This window comes from Ruditapes philippinarum, unplaced genomic scaffold (genome assembly GCF_026571515.1).
Source record: "Ruditapes philippinarum isolate M1 unplaced genomic scaffold, ASM2657151v2 ctg209_1_1_1_1, whole genome shotgun sequence".
In the NCBI taxonomy this organism is placed as follows: Eukaryota; Metazoa; Mollusca; class Bivalvia; order Venerida; family Veneridae; genus Ruditapes; species Ruditapes philippinarum.
In genome coordinates, this window is record NW_026855127.1 from 62458 (window position 1) to 82136 (window position 19679).

The 19679-nt window shown below is 32.2% G+C and overlaps 1 protein-coding gene across 1 annotated transcript in view; it reads left to right on the forward strand.

The window, feature by feature from the left end:
- The first annotated feature begins 648 nt into the window (after window positions 1-648).
- The window catches only part of LOC132742170 (phospholipid-transporting ATPase ID-like), a 40895-nt gene continuing 21864 nt past the window's right edge, over window positions 649-19679 (forward strand). The window contains exons 1-9 of the mRNA XM_060730495.1: window positions 649-829; window positions 8763-8821; window positions 9773-9886; window positions 11579-11677; window positions 16159-16293; window positions 17033-17103; window positions 17463-17545; window positions 18134-18381; window positions 19160-19398. Of these exons, the coding sequence (XP_060586478.1) occupies window positions 784-829; window positions 8763-8821; window positions 9773-9886; window positions 11579-11677; window positions 16159-16293; window positions 17033-17103; window positions 17463-17545; window positions 18134-18381; window positions 19160-19398 (1094 nt within the window). The 5' untranslated portion in view covers window positions 649-783. The remainder of the gene's footprint in view (window positions 830-8762; window positions 8822-9772; window positions 9887-11578; window positions 11678-16158; window positions 16294-17032; window positions 17104-17462; window positions 17546-18133; window positions 18382-19159; window positions 19399-19679) is intronic.

Here is a 19679-nt window from a genome sequence, read left to right on the forward strand (position 1 = left end):
GGTCACATTGACCATGTATGTTAAAACGGTTTCCGATCAATAACTAAAGAACCCTTAGGCCTAGGAACTTCAAACTTGGTATAGTGATTGGTCATGACCAGCAGATGACCTATTGATTTTGGGGTCAAGTGGTCAAAGGTCAAGGTCACATTGACTTTGTAGGTAAAAACGGTTTCTGATCAATTAACTAAAAACGCTTAGGCCTAGGAACTTCAAACTTTGTATGATGATTGGTCGTGACCAGCAGATGACCCCTATTGAGTTTTGGGTCAAGGGGTCAAAGGTTAAGGTCATGACCAGTAGATACTTGATAACCCTTATTAATTGTTTGATCACTGGGTCAGAAGTCATGCATAATAACCTTATCACATGACTAATTGGCTGCTGATAGGGGGCATACATGTTTTACAAACATATCTTGTTAAATTTAAGGAATTCAGCGAGTTAAAGGTTAAATTATCTAGATAACGATAAAAAAAACAGTGTTTTAAATAAAGGAATTCAGTGTGTAAAAATTTAAAATTATCTTGATAATGATACAAAAACCAGGGAGAATAATTTATTGTAAAAGCTTAACCTCTTAAATTGAACATTTCAATTGTCAACTTGGTAAACTTCCTGATGCACAGTGGTGATTTTATACAATCAGATATTAGTGTATGTGTTTATCTTGAAAAAGGATTTTCTGAAAAAAAGAAAAAAAAATCATTTTATCAAAATTCGCCATGATTTAATCATCCGAATGGTGAAGTTTTGTTTCTGTTTGTTATCTGATAAACAAGGATGCCAAAGAAAAAATTTAAGCATTTGAAAGAGACGGATGTTTCAGGTATGTTGAGATTGAATCTAAATTTTTGTTGATTTTTTTCCATTCTTTGGTATTCTGAGTAATGTTGGAAGGGATGTTACAAAAGCTTAAATTTCCAGTAAATGCAGGATAATAAATGTTAAAGGTTTATAATTATGCCGATTTCAGTTTTTCCATGTGAAATTATTTGTAATGAAGTCACTAAATTACAATTGATATTTAAAAATTGTTTTTACTCCATTTGTTGAGGGAATATAAAAACATACTGTATTGGTGTTGTCTTGTTGCACAGCTTGGCTAGAGGCATTTATATCAGACCTATGTCACCAGTAGTATATAAGTCTAACAATAGCAAGTGTCAACAGTTGCCCATTCTGTCTTATTAAAACAAGTTTGTCTATCATTGACTGCCATTCTATTCTAATATCTTTGATTTAGCTGTTGAGTGCCAGAAACTTCTCATTTGAGAGATCTTTGTGTTAAATATGCAAGAAGTATGGGTAAAATTAAAATACTGGCTGTCATGATAGAGAGGAATATTGGGCTCAGGAGAGTCTAAATGTGAATACTATCAAGCCAGATTATGCAATGTAGTCTGTACTGACAGCCATTGTAAGATTCTTAGAGTTGTCACGGTTCAGAACTGTTCCCACCTGTGCTTTAGGAATTTGCTGCTGCCGGAGAGTATTGCCCGTCTGATGCGGAACAAATCTCCTAGTTGAAAGGCTTAGTCTCAATAGATCACAGTGTGCTGTTCACTTATTAGGGGAGATAGTGTGTTTGCGGCCAGATAGCTCAGTCAGTAGAGCTAATAGTACGGTATTCCGAGTCCCGGTCAGGCTGCACATTTTTCTTACCCTGTAGCATTTGGCACCCAACATGGGGCCGAAACTACATATAGCTTAGAGTTTAATTCACATTGCTCTGTAACCCTAAGAAATGAATTTCAATATAGCGGGGGAGTATGTCACAGTTCAGAATCGTTCACTTATTTGGGGAGATAGTGTGTAAGTAGCCGGATAGCTCAGTTGGTAAAAAGCCTTGGGTACGGTATTGCTGGGAGGTCCCGGATTCGAGTCCCCAGGTTGGTAGCTGCCGTTAGCCTTTCTACTCAGTTCGCTCCCCGTGCAAATTATTTCTATGGGTTTTGAACGAGAGCACCACGAAACTCCACTTACACAAGCTGTTTAGTCTCAACTATTTTAAGAATATGTGCAGCTATTGATTGTATGGCGTGCCGGCATCAATGGTCCTGGCATGGGCGTCGCCATCACACTTTGGTTAAGTTTATTGCATGCAAGTGTGTATTTCCAAATCTATTGAAGGGAATGGGTAGGAACTTCAAACACTCAGGTTCTCTGTGATTATCTAACAATTGATAGATGCAGGTCCCATAACTTTGAATTTTACTGAGTTAACCCCCTTTTCTTACTGTCAAGGACCGAAAATAGTTGAGCGCGCTGTCTTATGGACAGCTCTTGTATTTATATTATTATTTCTGACTTTTTTTCTGATAGACAAGCAAAAAATTTTTTTTAAGTTTTTTTCACCCTTACCACACTGGACAAAACCAGTCATGATTTTTAAGGAAAATTTGTAAATATAAAGTTTACTGCCAAAAAGTGCAGACCATGATCAGAACTGTCACTGATAAAGAGTGACATAGATTGAACCATTTTAGCAAGCAGGCAAAAGATTAATAAAATAAGTTTTTGTTGATGTCATTGAGTAGATTCTGATCAATCTCTTCCAGGCATAGGTAGAATTATAAAATAACGCACCTATTCTCTTTGAAAAAAAAATTTTTTAGGTAAGTTATGTGTGCTTTTGAACAGGATATAATTTTTATATGGGAGGATGTAAATAGATAAAAACCGGAGTACATTAAAACAATAATTGGCTCTAGAAAATTTTGTTTTGTATCCTGTTATCCGTTTTGACTTAAAGATTTGTTTCGATATTTCCTAATTATCATGTTTACATACATGTGTATTTGATGTAGTCAATTGTCGTTGATCTAGCATAGATATTTAGTTAATTTATTATTTACATTTCTGATATCACTATATCTACTACAGTTTGAGTTTAAAGTGATGACCTGTGTACTAATTAAATACAGTCATCGTTTGATAGTTAATGATAAAAACCTAAGGACTGATAATTATTGCAAGCATCATTGGTTATAGTATACAATTTAATACAATCTAAGTAATATATAGGGTGGGTGTCTGTGGAGGAGTGGTTTAAGGACGTTGACTTCAAACAACTTGCCCCTCACCACTAGGGGTTCAAATCCCGACAGGGATTTTGAATTCTTTCATGTGGGGAAGCTATCCAGCTAACAAGTACGGAACGTCGGTGGTTCTTACTCATGTGCCTGTTCCTGTCTGAAATAATGCACAGTCTTCCTCCATCAGTAAAGCTGGAAAGTGGCAATATGATCTATACTGTGTTGGTGCATCGTAACCCCCCCCCCCCCCCCCCCCCCCCCCCCCCCCCCCCCCAAAAAAAAAAAAAAAAGTAACATAAACTATGAAACCATCAATATTCAGAAAACTTATTTGTCTGTTTGATCAACTCAACAAATAATTTCACCTCATGACTGCACAGTTTAACAGTGGAATATGTTACAAGAGCATGCACAATCGCTTGGTCATCTTTAACATGTCTACAGTCCGTGTAGAAAGCTTTTATTATTTTGTTATTTCATTACACCAGTTTCACTTGATGAATTGTCAGATGGAATTTTCATTATTATATTTGTTGGCAAGAAACAAGGACGTTTTTTTTATGTCTCTAGGGATGTTAATCATGATATAGAATAACAGCCACAATAATGACAACGTTGATCAAATATCACTGTAAAAGTCAGTATCCTTACACTGGGGCATATTGTATAATATGAAACAGAAGCTGGCTTTTATGATGAATTCTTGATTGGTGAAAGTTTGATTGAAATTAGTAATCAGTAAAAGTAAGCTATTGGAACTTATAATAAAGAAAGAATATTTTTGGAGTTCCTGACTTTAAGTGTTATTTTTGAATAATATTGAAACTTACACAGTCTCTTTTTAAAGGAAAGGTTTCAGTTGTTAAAGCTATATGGCTCCAGATGAGCTGTAATATTTAAAGTAAATCAACCATGAGAAAAATGTGCATGTACTAAGATGTTAAGAGAAGTCAAAAAAGATTCAAGATTCAAGAAGTAATAAACATGTTATGTGTGATTAATGACTAATTTTGCAGTATTTGTCACCACATTTCTACTGGCTGGGTGGCTATTTTTGCTTATTTTGACTTCTTCAAATTAATTTTCAAAATTTTCATGAAAATTAGCATGAATCTGGAGGCATGGGCTAATTTTAGTGCTTTCTCTTGAGCTAGAAAATACTGTAATGTTTCCAATTAACGGCCATCATTAATTGTCCCCTCCCCCTTTTGAAAAATAAAGCAGGGCATTAGGGGCGTTAAATGGAGACAATATGGTATGTTAAATAAAAATCTGCGGTGACATCATTACCTGACTCCAAACTCTATTTTACCTAATTATAATAAAATGTCCCTGTATTAAATCAATACTTTGATCATTGTAAAATAAACATTTGTTGTCTATATTGGTTGTATTTGTTCTTCACAAGTTGTCCACAAGTTCTCTTTCCTGTCAATGTTTGTCAATGCAAGTGATCTGTTGTAAAGGTTTGTATTATGCCAGACATTAGCATGACATTTCCTAGTGCTTAACTTTGATAATGTAGGTGTGAGAGTATTCGTATAGGATGTGGCATTGATGTAACACCGTCTCTATTGGAATTTATAAAAATAATTCATATATTTTTTGGAAATATTTGATATTGGTACCATTTCTTGGCATTGTTCATTAATTTACTTATGATTGAAGTGATTTATGTTGTATTAGTTTAATTAACTTCAGAAATACTGTTAAAAATCAATGTGAATTTTAAATTTAATTAAAGTCTTAAAGACCAAAAATTATTTGGTTTAATTTAATGCCATTGATTTACATTGAACAGTAATCTTGTTTATCATATGTTACAATTTTATTCAAGCATAAGGGCTAAATCTCAGTTAGAGGTAAAAAGTAAAGGCATATTCATATTTGTGAATTAACTTTAAAACATACTATTTAATTATTCTTAATCAAGTTTTGAGATGTTTTGTTAAAAAAATAAGAATCATACAGCATTAATGAGTTGTCAAAATATTTTGACAGCCAGCATAGCTAAGATTCTGAGATGTTTTTGGTGTTGGTCAGAATTTCAAGGGTGATAATATTGCCCATACATAAAATAGCACTATCAATTTCTCAACTCATGGTAAAATTAATGAGCCGCGTCACGACAAAACCAACATAGTGTGTTTGCGACCAGCATGGATCCAGACCAGTCTTCACTTCCGCGCAGTCTGATCAGAATCCATGCTGTTCGCTTACGAACCATATAACAAGACGAGAAACTGATAGGAAACAGCATGGATCCTGATCAGACTGCGCGGATGCGCAGGCTGGTCTGGATCCATGCTGGTCGCTAATGTATTACGTTGGTTTTGTCATGACACAGCTCATTTATAGTTGGACTATTATGTCAGCTTTAAAGCTCAATAAGGGAGAGCATCAGATTAGAAATCCAGGGGCTGCTCAGGTTCGATCCTTGGTTGAGGCATAATTTTTCTGTGACAGATTGTATTCAGACATTAAGTGTAATGATTATTTGTCACTCGCAGCTGATTCAGATTAGTTAAGGTAGGAAGCTTTAGGAGAAATTGGAAATTACTGGTTAGTTATCCAGTACAGCTGATTTATTTTAGTGAATCGGCTTACGAAATATGACCAAAATTATGCTAAAATCGAGTAAAAAAACCCCAGTAAGTCAAACATTTTGCAACAAACTATGATAAGCTACATCAAATGATTAAACATGTGAAGAAGTAGACAGTTTCTTGTGGAGAAAAATTATATTTGTGCTGGTGTTAAATATTCATGTTTTTACATACAGTGGAACATGGAGTTAACAGTCATGAAAATTGTTGGTATCAAATTAAATATATAATAGTCTCTGAAATAGGCTTTTTACAGACTTGGCTCAACAAGAAGTCAATCAATTTTTCATGTCACAGCTTTTCATATTATAATATATATAATTAGAATTTATCAAGCTATTGGATCTTTAAACTTAAATATTTCATCATGAACATGAATGCTGCTGCATGGACTTAAATGTCAACTTAAAGGATAGTCAATAAAGATATAAGGTTAAAGCATAGGTAGTTATAGTGCACACAAAGCGAATTGATTGTTTTTCTCTGTAATAGTAACACCATATACGGGAAAGACTGAATCAATCAAAACTGATGCATGGTTAGTGAATTTAATCAGATTTGTGTCAGGTTAGAATAGGTTTTAAGAAAGGGACGTGAAGAAATTACAAGTGATTGGACAAGATTGGGATTTTTTTTTTTCATAAAGAAATTTAGTGTTTCATTACATTAGATGTTGTTTTGTTATGGACTATAATATGTAGGGACTGCTTTAAATGTGTGTTATTCTAAATGGCGAGTGTACTTTTAGGTATTTCGACATGCATGATGTAAATATTGGAAATATAATTAATGGATGACAGTGTTTTATTGTTCTTCTCTGTGTTTTGAATTGCTTAAAGTGAATAAATAAATGTATGTAACTTTCTTTTTGCGGGATTTCATTCGTCACATAAACAAGTCTAAGGTCGGAAGGGTGACTTTACTGCCTTAATACTTATTAGGGGAAAAGCTGAGTTGCCCCTCCATGAAATTATTTATTCACTCACAAATGCCTGTTGTCGGTAAAGTAAATTGTAGTCCAACTTATATAATATGTAATAGTGTAGCAATATTTGCCAATAGATGATGATGACCGAAAAGCATAAAATATCTTGAGTACAGTGCTTAAGACCTTCAGACTGTTGTCTTTTAAACCATTAAACCATAGGAAAACCTGGATCTATTTTTCAAATAGTGCAAATTGTATATGAGAAATAGTGCACCTCCACAGAGTTTGGATAATATTTTGTTATTTTATTATAATTATATAAGTTAATGCTGTTTGCTGAGATCAAAGTAGAAATTTAGTTTATGTACTTTGGCTCACATATGCATGTTAGCTCACAAGTTTACTGAGGTCAAAGCTTAATAGGCTAAAGCATTTTACTGAGGTCAGTTTCTGAGATAGAAATCAATTGAAAGCATTTTAACTGAAGTCAGTGCAAAAAGTTAAAGCGTGTGGCGTCGTGGCCGAGTGGTTAACGCGTCAGACTTGGAATGTAAGGGTTGCTGACCACGAGGGTTCAAACCCTGTCAAGGGCAAGCCGCTGTTTGCTTGAGCAAGAAACTTTACAATCATTGCTTAGTACTGGTTGGTTCCAGGAACAGATTCAAGAGTGTTTCAATAAGCTTATAGCTTCCAACACAATCAAACTAAAATAACTTTGTATAAACTAAGTTAAAGCATTTTATTTGGCATGCAATTTTACTGAGGTCACAGCTAAAAATCCAAGCATTTTAGCATTATGACTTTCTCAGATAAAGTAAAAAAATCAATGCATTTTAGCATTGTTACTGTGTTAAAATTTAGAAATCAAACTGCAGTCACATAGTACAATCATAGTCTGTTAATATTTTTATTTGTTAGATACAATGATATTATGTATTGTAGAGTATATATTGATTTTAGGATGAGGAAAATACAGAATAAACCTATAAGATAATACTATACTGAGGCTTACAGGATTTTTATCACCATTTTCATTACGAAATGTCAAAATTCCGGAATGTTTTATTACATGATAATGCATCGTTCATTATATTAAAGTAATAACTGGACTGAAATCAAGGTAATTTAACAATCACTTTATGACACCCCAATTGTTATAAATGTTGACAGAAAGATCACCAAGCTTTATAAAATCATGAAAATGAAATTGGATGGATTAGTTATTTATATTCATGTTTACTGACGTTAAAGTGATTATTATGGAATAAGAGATTGAGTAAGGATTATAAAGGATGGGGATCTGCAATGAAAAAGTTGCAGCTTTAGGTAAAGATTTAGTTCTGACAAATTATAACATGTTTTTGAATTATACTATTTGACATTACTATAAGTGTTTCTTATGTAATACAGTAGAACTCTGATAAGTTGATTTTCTTGATGTGTTGAAGTAAAATGATTTATTTTTCTGTGAATATAAACACAAAGAATTAGTTTCTATTTTGGATATTCCGAGACCCGATGACACATGATAATCACATGGGATAATTGTTTACTATTAGCTGGTTAATTTAGTTATCACCCTCTTTTTGAAAGATGGCTCAAAATTGAGACCAGTACGCAAGTCGAATCCCAATGTTGTGTAGTTTTTATGTAAGTCCCTTCAACTTTTTGAATTACTGTACCTGTGCTGACTTTACTGATACAAACCAACTTTATTTTAACACAGGGGTGTCCTTGGATGAGTGGTTAAGGTGGTTGACTTCAAACCACTTGTCTCTCACAATATTTGGGTTCGAATCCTGACAGGAACATTGGATTTTTCTTGTGAGGATGATATCCAGCTTGAGCTAGCTTACAGAACGTCAGTGGTTTTACTCAGGTGCCCGTTAAATACCCGTACAAATAAAAAAAGACATGAATTTTATACAGATGTTACCCTGATTTTAGCCAGTAGTAAATTCTGGTAATAACAAGTTGTTGCTGATTAAATGTACCGCAGAATTTGAAAAAATGGAACAATCTCATTTGACAAAATATATTTTCAACCACTTGTGTTATTTAATAGCAGCAGTATAGTTCCTATTATGACATTTTGTAGACGTTTATATTATGACTTTTTGTAGACGTTTATATTATAAGATAATATAATTATGATTTATGCTAAATATTATAATGATTATATATTTTCAGAGATTGAGAGGAGAATTAAAGCAAATGACCCAGTCTACAATGAGCAGTTTGAATATGCGGTAAATACAGCATTTAAAAAAAAAAATAATTTCAAAGATAAATTATATACTACTTACATGTAGATTATTTTTGTTTTTATTCATTATTATATTCTTTTGAGGTCACTTGAGATAAATGTTTGGTCAGCCACTTGAGATAAATGTTTTAGTGCATCATTTGCAATAAATGTTTTGAGTTGCCAACTGCATTGCCACTTGCAGTAAATGCTTTGTATTGGTACTGAAGATGATGCTTTGGTCTGCCACTTGAGATAAATGTTTTGTTCTGCCACTCAAGATAAATGATTTGATCTGCCACTTGAGATAAATGCTTTGGTCTGCCACTTGAGATAAATGTTTTGGTCTGCCACTTGAGATAAATGGTTTGGTCTGCCACTCAAGATAAATGCTTCAGTCTGCCACTTGAGATAAATGTTTTGTCAGTCATTTGGGATAAATGTTTTGTCAGCCACCTGGGTCAGCCACTTGAGATAAATGTTTTGTCAGTCACTTGAGATAAATGTTTTGTCAGCCACTTGAGATAAATATTTTGACCTGCAACTTGAGATAAATGTTTTGGTCATCCATTTTAAATAAATATTTTTGCCATCCAATTTAGATAAATAGTTTGGCCATCCAATTTAGATAAATGGTTTGGTCAGCCAATTTAGATAAATCTTTTGAACTGCCATGTGAGATAGTTGTTTTGCCAGCCACTTGAGATAATTGTTTTGATCAGCCAATTTAGATAAATGTTTACATCAGTTTGTCATCTGCGACAATAATAATCTTTCAAGGAATACTGAGTTTTGTTAAAGATTCTTTATGCAAATTCTGTCCCTTGACTAAAAAAATATAACAATTACATCTTATTTCTGCAAGTAAAAAAAATAAATTATTATATGTTATACTTCTATATTTATAATTATTGACATTTAACATTGTCAAGCCTTGTTGTATTTTCTATTACAGAATAACTACATCTGTACATCCAAATATACAATTATTTCATTCGTTCCAAAGAACTTGATAGAGCAGTTACAGAGGATAGCCAATGCATACTTTCTTGGTCTACTTATTCTACAGGTAATTTGATAGTTCTATACTTTTATAATTATTCATTGAATATTGTTGTAATTTGACCGTAACCTGGCCTCGAGGTTATAAAACTTTTTTCTTAGTTTTGTCTCAAATCTCCGGATTTTCATTGGACACTGTAAATTCTGTGACAGTTTCTGACCAATCAATTACCTAAGATTTGAGTTTGAACTTGGAGAATTTCTTCATAACCTCGGGCCAGCATTTTCATTAAATTTTTTTCTGAGATTATTGTTTTGAACTTTAAGACAGTCATTTTTGATTACATCACACACAACAAAGAGTGCTCTCTAAGTTTTGAGGTGGCTCAGAAATGCATTTGAGACAGTTATTAGAATCTACAGCCTCCTCATGACGACCCTGCTTTACCCGCTGACTTTCTTAAATAGACATGTCCAGCTTCCGTTTTTGGAATAGTCAATTATTAATTTTGTGGGTATCAAGATGAAAATTTAGTTAACCAACAGTGTAGAGCCTTTTCAGACTGCACAGCTGTACAGGCTGGTCTGGTTCTATACTGGTGATGAAGGGTTATCACCTCTAGATTCTTAAGGTTATGATTTAATAATATAAGCCATTGCACATGACCAAGCAGGTTTTGGTCACAGACATAGAGTTTATACAGAATTTTAGTTCTATTTTGTAGGAAGCTAAAAGCTTATAGACACACTTTCGAATCCATTCCTGAGATAAACCAGTACTGAGCAATGAGTGCAAAGTTTTTTGCTCAAGGAAACAATGACTTGCCCCTGACAGGTTTTGAACCCATTCAGCTAGCGCTCATTAGGTTACTAGTTTGACGCATTAACCACTCAGCCATGCGCCACTTAAAATGAGTTGATAATGAACAAAAAACACTTGTCATCTTGGGTTTTTACTAATGTCAAATGAAACCATTTATCTTACACATGTGTATTGTATTTCAGACATGACAAAAGCTTTTTGACAAAAGCCTTAAATGTCAAGAGAAATTAAGAATTAAAACTCTTTAAGAAATTCATCGTTTACTGTAACAGCTAGTAAATAAAATTACTTTACCGCATTTTATGTCTCAGAAATAAAGACTCAAACTATTAAATGGAAGTCCCTATTTATTGCATTAATTTGGTGTCATGAAACAATAAAAGTAATGATATATTAAAATTTCTCAAAAAAAAAAAAAATCTAGACATATATATTTCTCCTCAAACAGGATAATTTGCTCATGCTTAAAATAGAGTTATTAACATGAAAGAAAAAGTCCATAGATATACATAATATTCTAACCTATTGAATAGAAAATATCAATAAGATATGTGCAAAGTTTATAATCTCACTACACCCACATACAAAACCAGCAGATATGAGGAAAAATCTACAACTTATGAAAACTGTATTGACTACTAGGTACATTTATCTCTACTACCTGCTGAATTTGTGTAATGGATTTTGCCATGCTTTGAATTTGGAACAGTCCATTCAAAGTTTTAGAGATTTCAGTATTAGAATATAAAAAATTTGACCTGCCGGCAAGTATAGAGCCTGGTCAGACTGCACGGAAGTGTATGCTGGCCTGGCTCTATACTGGTGACTTTCTGTTTTAGAAGGTAAAGACACAAAAGAGTTTTTTGAAACAGCAATAACACCATGGTATTTTAGCTTTATAAGTGTAATATTAAACTGATATATTTTTCTCAACAGCTCATTCCTGCGATATCTTCGTTGCCGTTTTATACTACCCTCGTACCATTGGTCTTGGTGCTTGGTGTTACATTAGTCAAAGATGGCCTTGACGACTACGTAAGTGCAGGCACAGGAGTGGCGTCCACAACTTTTCACCCCCCCCCCCATATTAACAACTTGGCTATAACCAACCTGCCACATATTTAATACAAATATAATATCTGTTCTGTTATTTTTAGTTTTCTTGCAAATATCTTTTGCTAAAAAAAAATCTTACTTCATTACGTCAGTGATTATAGTCAAAATTCTCATATTTGCTATGAACTTTTGAACATGAACATGAAGTTAGATTTCTTGCTTGATAGTCCTTTTTCTTTATACAGTATGAAACAAAAGACATATGTTTGTAAGTCAAGGAATATTTTTGAGCTTTTCTTTTTAAAAGAATATGTAGAGCTATTTTACTCACTCAGGTGACAGCGTAGACATTGGTATAAAATAAGTTTTTAACCATGGAAATTTAGTAAGTAACTAACAACTTTATTTAATGAGGCAAACACATTCGGTTGTCCGATCTTCCTTGTCGGCCTGCGCAGATTTTAGATAAGGCTTGTAGACATGTCTTTTGTTTCATTCAAAATGCAAGACAAAATCCTCGTTTCTAGAAATAGCCTTCGAGGCTCAAGTTTCACTGGTTTTTCTCATGATACAGTGTCTTAAATGGACTTATCCATCTTTCAGTATGGACCTAACCATTCATCAGTTTTAGGCAAAATTTCAAAATATCGTCTGACTAAAATTTAATAGCAACCAGTGCAGACCGGCTCAGATTGGAATGCACTGGTTGCATGAGAAAAATTTGTTTGCTTCCAGCATGCAAAAATTATTAACCTGTAGAATCTAACATAAAACTTCAGAAATAAGATATTGTCTTGCAACTTGGTAATTTATTTTTCTTTTCAGATCACTGAGTTTGTAGTGTTTTAACACTTCTTTTACATTCTTTTTTTCATCATTGTGTTATATTCATTTCTTTGGACCCTTCCTTTAGAACGATGAAACTAAATTGGATCAATATAAAACAGTTTAAATTGTATCAGTGCATAAAAAGAGCACTATGTAACTACAGTTTGATAAAAATCTAGATCATGAAATCAAAAAATACTTTTTTAGGGGTGGGGGATGGGGGAATGGGATGTAAAGATCACAATTTCTAGTTTATTTTTGTTATCTCAAAAAATCTGTCATATTAGGCATTTCAGTTGTAATTTGTTTTGGTTTGAGAAAAAAAGTATCTTTGCTAACATTTTGATTTTGATTAATCTCCCTAAAAAATTATGTTTACTTAGTAACCATTTCCATTTTTGCTTAGTAACCATTCTTTTGTATGATTACTTTGTGTCCCACAAAATGGTACCTTTTCATGACCATCTTTTTTCTCGATTTTCAAATTTACAATTTATGATTCTGTCAATATGAAGCCAATCATGTGAAATGGTACTATTTAGGTAGACTCAAATCTCATTTTACTTACTTTCTAATCGTTTCTAGCTTTTCTTAGTTTTTCAGCTAGTTGTAGACTTGCTTTGTTGTATCCAGCGATGTAATCGACACAATTCTATTTTTATCACAATGTCATTTAGTTTTAATGATATACTATAGTCTGTTTCAAAATAAATACTGTTTCCAATGAAAATGCAAGACAAGCATGCTATACAGATATAATATATATATAGGATTATAAACCCTTATTTTGGTATTTTAGCATATGATGATGTCACAATGCACCAAAAATAGACATTGTGAAAACCGTCAAGGACGTTTAGGGCGGGGTCGGGTTTATTACAATATTCTCAGACATTCAAATTCAGGCGTCATAATCCAAAATTTCCTGCCACCACCTCCATTTAATGATGATTATCTGTAAGGAATAATTATGTATTTTACGTTATTGGAAACTAGTTGGTTTTTGAAATGGACTATAGGTCTGTCATAGAATGTTTTGTGTCTATTGCACTATTTAACACACTGTTTGTGCTGTGGTTAAAATAACATATAATTATGTTATATGTGCATTTATTCATATGCATCCTGTCATATGTAATGTAGTAATTTGTATATCTGCGAAAAAATTAAATGTAGGGGGTAATGGGGGAATGACGTTATTATTAAGTCACTGTCTGAATGCCGTAGTTTGAACTAATAAACTTAGTTGTTGGGGATAAAATTTTTCCGCAGAAACTGACTTTCGGTATTTTCAATTTATTTCGCAATTTATCTCGCAGCTTATTCCGGCTATATCCTCCCTGACCCCTTTCACAACGTTCATCCCCCTGGTTGCGGTGATCAGTTTCTCCGCGTTTAAAGATGGGTTCGACGATTATGTAAGTTTTTCTATAATACAAACCTACGAATAAACTGCATGTATGTATAATTAGTGAGTACAATGTATTGCTGGTTTGGAGGTTTTGAAAGTATTATAAGTTTGGTCTTGTGTTATTATTTAATAACGTTAAATGTTATAATTATATTGTATACAGTTCTGTACAAAAGTTCTTTTGATTTTTTTTCCCCTCTAGAAATTGGCAGTAACGCACCAGAAGTTAGCAGTAACTTGCTACTTTCTAGAAATTAGCATAATACTTTCCAGAAATGAAGTTACCTGAGTTAATTACTTTCCAGAAATATCAATTATCAGTTACTAGCAAAGTTTTGATTAGTAATTACTTGAAAAAATATTGATTGAAATTTGGTAGTTGCAAGCAAAATATTATTTAGTAGTAACTAGCAAAGTATTGATTAGTGATTGTTCAAACATTTACAGTCAATAAAGTTATGTTACCTAATTGTTGTATATAGAAAAAATCATTTATATTTTAAAAACAACATTCAGGAAAATCATAAAAATAAAAATATTGATTAATCTATTACTCTAGATATTGTAAAAGAGGATTTATAGATAACTCTAGATATTGTAAAAGAGGATTTATAGATAACTCTAGATATTGTAAAAGAGGATTTATAGATAACTCTAGATATTGTAAAAGAGGATTTATAGATAACTCTACATATTGTAAAAGAGGATTTATAGATAACTCTACATATTGTAAAAGAGGATTTATAGATAACTCTACATATTGTAAAAGAGGATTTATAGATAACTCTAGATATTGTAAAAGAGGATTTATAGATAACTCTACATATTGTAAAAGAGGATTTATAGATAACTCTACATATTGTAAGAGAGGATTTATAGATAACTCTACATATTGTAAAAGAGGATTTATAGATAACTCTACATATTGTAAAAGAGGATTTATAGATAACTCTACATATTGTAAAAGAGGATTTATAGATAACTCTACATATTGTAAAAGAGGATTTATAGATAACTCTACATATTGTAAAAGAGGATTTATAGATAACTCTACATATTGTAAAAGAGGATTTATAGATAACTCTACATATTGTAAAAGAGGATTTATAGATAACTCTACATATTGTAAAAGAGGATTTATAGATAACTCTACATATTGTAAGAGAGGATTTATCTATAACTCTATAGATTTTGTAAAAGACTAACTTTTTATAACTTTTTTACATAATAAGAATTAGTGTAATATGTACTAAGACTAAATTTTTTTTAATTTCTGCCAATTTTAATTCAATTTTAATACATTCTGTATTGCATGACTATGTGTAGAGACTAGTTAGATGTAGAATGTCTTCTTTCTGATTAACTGTATTATGATTCTTTTTGTTGAAAAACTTTTGTTGTGTTTTATTAGTTATTTATGGCCAACATCATTGGTTAATTTTTTAGATTTGCTAAAGGGCAGTTATGAGTTTGAACCCTAACCAAAGCGTTATAAACTTCTCTTCAACAGTCAAAAGTCTTGTTGTTCTATTTGAAATTGAAGTTAAGATGTTAACTGTTGTAATAATAAAATGTGGACTCTAAATAATACTTATGATTGGGGACTTTTATTAAGAAGTCTTACAGAACAGTTATGATAGGACTTGCAATAACAACAATATGAAGTCCTAATATTGCTTAAAACCTTTAAACACAATTATGATAGGACATTTAATTAGAAGTTCTAATAACACTTATGATTAGTTGTGGATAACACTTATTTTGGATAACACTTATAATAAGGACTTTCTGATAAGAAGTCCTAATAAAACTTGCAATTTAGGACTTGTAATCTATAATAGCACTTACGATAGGACTTTTCAGTTTTCTTACAATAAAACCAGTAAAGAGCATTCTGATAAGATCTGCTACAGCTTGCTGCTTATTTTAGAATTTTAATGTTAGAATCTCTTTGAATTTGGAATTGATTTGAATATTAAACCAGATATATTTACAAGACACTAAAGCTCACAGCAAATGTTTATTATATAATAAGCTAGTTGACCTTAAAAGCAGAAATATAGATCTACATGAATAATCTTGATTTAACAAAACAATAAAGCTCACTATTATTGTCTCTTGCTTGTTGACCTTTATAATGACCTTGTTATTTCTTGACTTTTATAATGACCTTGTTAGCTTGTTGACCTTTATAATGACCTTGTTTTTTCTGTTTCTCTAGAGACGACATAGAAGTGATGATCAGGTTAACAATAGGAAAGCAACGGTTTTACGAGATGGAAAAATGATGGAAGAAGTATGGCAGAAAGTTGTTGTCGGTGACATCATTAAAATGGAAAACAATCAATTTGTTGCTGTATGTTAATTCATTTATTTGGGGGAGTTCACTTAAGTTTTTCCAAGTCTTAGAGGGTCTCTGTGACAAGGAATTATTTTAGTTTTAATTTCCTTATCATTCTGAATATTTTATTTTCAAGTGTAAGTTTGTCACATGTACTCACCTGCTAGACGGATATTTTAAAAGTCGCGGGTCTTATATGCAGTTTTGGATTTCGAACCTCATATAAGAAGTGTTGAAGTTGTTATATGTGTTTGTTATTATTTATCAATATTTGCCCATAAGAATTTTTTAAATAGTTGTATGGTAAATGTCTTAATATAGTGGTAAATTTACATAATTAAAATGGACAACATTAGATTTTAGCATTTGTATAGCCAATGTAACAGCTAGGGTTGTTATTGATGGAAAACTTTGTATTGATATATCGAGAGACAAATATTGACGATATATCAACTTTGACCGTTCAAAGTAGCCAAGAAAACTAGAAAAAAGTGACTTTTTTTATTAGGCAAAATAGAGAGGTATATTCACTAACAGAAATAAAAATTTTTTAGCTTGTATCAATATTTGAAATTTTTTTATCGATATTGTATCGGATCATGAATAAAGATGATATAATGATATTGCCATATTCAATAACAGCCCTAGTAACATCATTCTATAGCTTTTTTCATCCTGTGTTGTCAGTAATGGTCATGGAAGTATAGTATAACTATTTTACAGTTTATAATTAGCTGATTTCTCTGTCTTCCAGGCAGATTTACTGCTACTGTCTACCAGTGAACCAAACAGTTTATGTTATATCGAAACAGCTGAGTTAGATGGGTAAGTGCTTGATGAAACAGTTGCTTATTTTGAAACAGCGTAATAATTTAATTTTTAAAGCAAGGTTTTTTTGCAAGAAGTTTAAGAAAAATCTTGAGAATCAAGGAACAACTATATTACTTCTGAAGCTAAATTATTTTAGTATCAAAGAAGATAAAGCTTAAAAAAAAAAGTGGAGATAATTTTTGTTATATAGTTTTAAGAGTTATGAACCTTGTCAGAAAACAAGGGTATGAGTTGCATATAATTTGTTTTGAAATTTACTTTATTCAGCATGAAAATAAGAATTTTGGTGTTTGCTATTAGAGATTATTATATATATATAAATATGTGGTTTACGTTTATTCATTTATTTGTAGGGAAACAAATTTAAAGGTGCGTCAAGCTTTACCAGAAACTGCTGAAATAGACAATGATATTGTAAAATTTTCTGAGTTTGATGGTAAGACATTTTTTGATGAGGTGGGGTATTATATCGCAATGACTTGTCAGACCAACAGTATAGAGTCTGGTCTGACTTACTGTTAAGACTGGCCAGTTTTTAGTATGACTATTGGAAGAATATGTAGAGCAATTGTACTCACACAGTTGTTGTCAACACACTTTGGTTAAAGGCCCATTATGCCTCAGAAATGTCTCAGGAACAGTGAAAGCAGAGTGCTAAATGTGAAATTATGTTTCATATAGGTATGAAAATGTAAGCAAAGTGGTATTTTGACTTCCATACAAACTACTAAATCACTTCAACTGTACAAATTGCGGAAACAAAAATGAAACAAAAGATGATTCAGCTTTATGGGCAATAAGAAACAGGAAACTATAACAGGATACCAAGATTAAAAACCTTTGTGATAGGAAAATATAATTAAAGATATAATTTTGTAGTAAAAGTTTTTTTGAGAGGTGTTGGAAAAACTTATTTAAGTTAATAAAAAATTATATATTAACTAAACAAAAGCCTCTAAGAAGTCGTAAAAAGGTATTGTAAACATTCAAATTATTACAGCACAGTCTTTTTCTTTTCTTATAGGAGAGATAATATGTGAAGCACCAAACAACCGACTACCTAAATTTGAAGGAAAACTAAATTGGCAAGGGCAAACATACTCTCTCGATAACGATAAAATTCTTCTAAGAGGTTGTGTTTTACGTAATACTCAGTGGTGCTATGGGCTAGTCGTGTTCTCGGGTCATGAGTCCAAGCTTATGATGAATTGTGGAAAAACTGTGTTTAAACGAACAAACATTGATAGGCTTATGAATGATTTAATTATAGGTGTAAGTATTGAATAAACCTTACACTCATGCTCATTTTTTTATTAGAATTAAAGGGCTATCCTTCATCTGTATGTGAGCATAGCTAAAAGGAACTCACCTAAGGTTTTTTGACATGACGGGTCTGGAAATAAATTTTTTAGAGAAATGTTCCATTTGATGTTTTTCTAGATCAATAACTTGTGCCAAAAATCTGATTGGCTCACTCCGTTTTTCCAGAATAACTGGCTCACTCCGTTTTTCCAGAATAACTGGCTCACTCCGTTTTTCCAGAATAACTGGCTCACTCCGTTTTTCCAGAATAACTATTCTAGTTGTAAAAAGAAGACCCAAAATGGAGAAGTGTTGCAATGTTTTCCACTCAGCTATTTTATTAAGAGTATATTTTTTAATGATCTTTAGCATAACTTTCTGTTTTAAGTGTCCCAGCTGATCTATGTAAAATTATTCAAATTTACATGTATATCCTTGGCTTTTTTAACCTCAGTGGAGTTCTAGGCTTGGCAATTAGCTTGGTTGAGATTGATTTGATTCCTAAAAATGAGTGCACCTAGGAAACCATGAACTTTCATTCAGTCTGATGATGTTTCTAGGTATTAAGGTCATTTCCTCAAACTATCAATGAATCAAATCTGTTTCAAAAACTAATGCTTTTTATTTCATTCACTACAAACATAAACATCTTTTAAAAGAAACAAATACTTTTACATGTATATTAAGAAAATTTATATAAAAAAATATTGGTATGTTAAATTTTTAACAATATTACATTTTTTTTCAGATTTTTATTTTCCTGTTAAGTATGTGCCTAATCTGTACAATTGCGTGTGGTATCTGGGAGAGCCAAATAGCTGGAGATAAATTCCAGATTTACCTCCCCTGGGAGAGCTACATACCTGGAACTATATTAGGAACAAAAGATGGTTCAGTGACTGAAGGGGCAACAACTCTGTCTCTACTGACTTTCTTCTCCTATATCATTGTCCTGAACACAGTAGTGCCTATTTCTTTATATGTTAGGTAAGTTGTTTCGTTTAACCGTTTTAAGCATGATAAAGCGCTTAAATAACTAGTGTAAAGTATGACTAGCTTGCTCATTTACGCAGTCTGACCATGGCTGTTCAATCATAGTATTGAAATCTTTCTTTCTTACAATTGATCTCGGACATTGAGTCAAATGGTCATTTGTCCTTCACAGCCCTCTCAGAAATCATGTTAGATGGTCGGTCACTTGTGAAAAAATTCGTAATTACCGGTTTGTAATAAAATATCCAGGAATTCTGGTTAGATTGACTTACTGC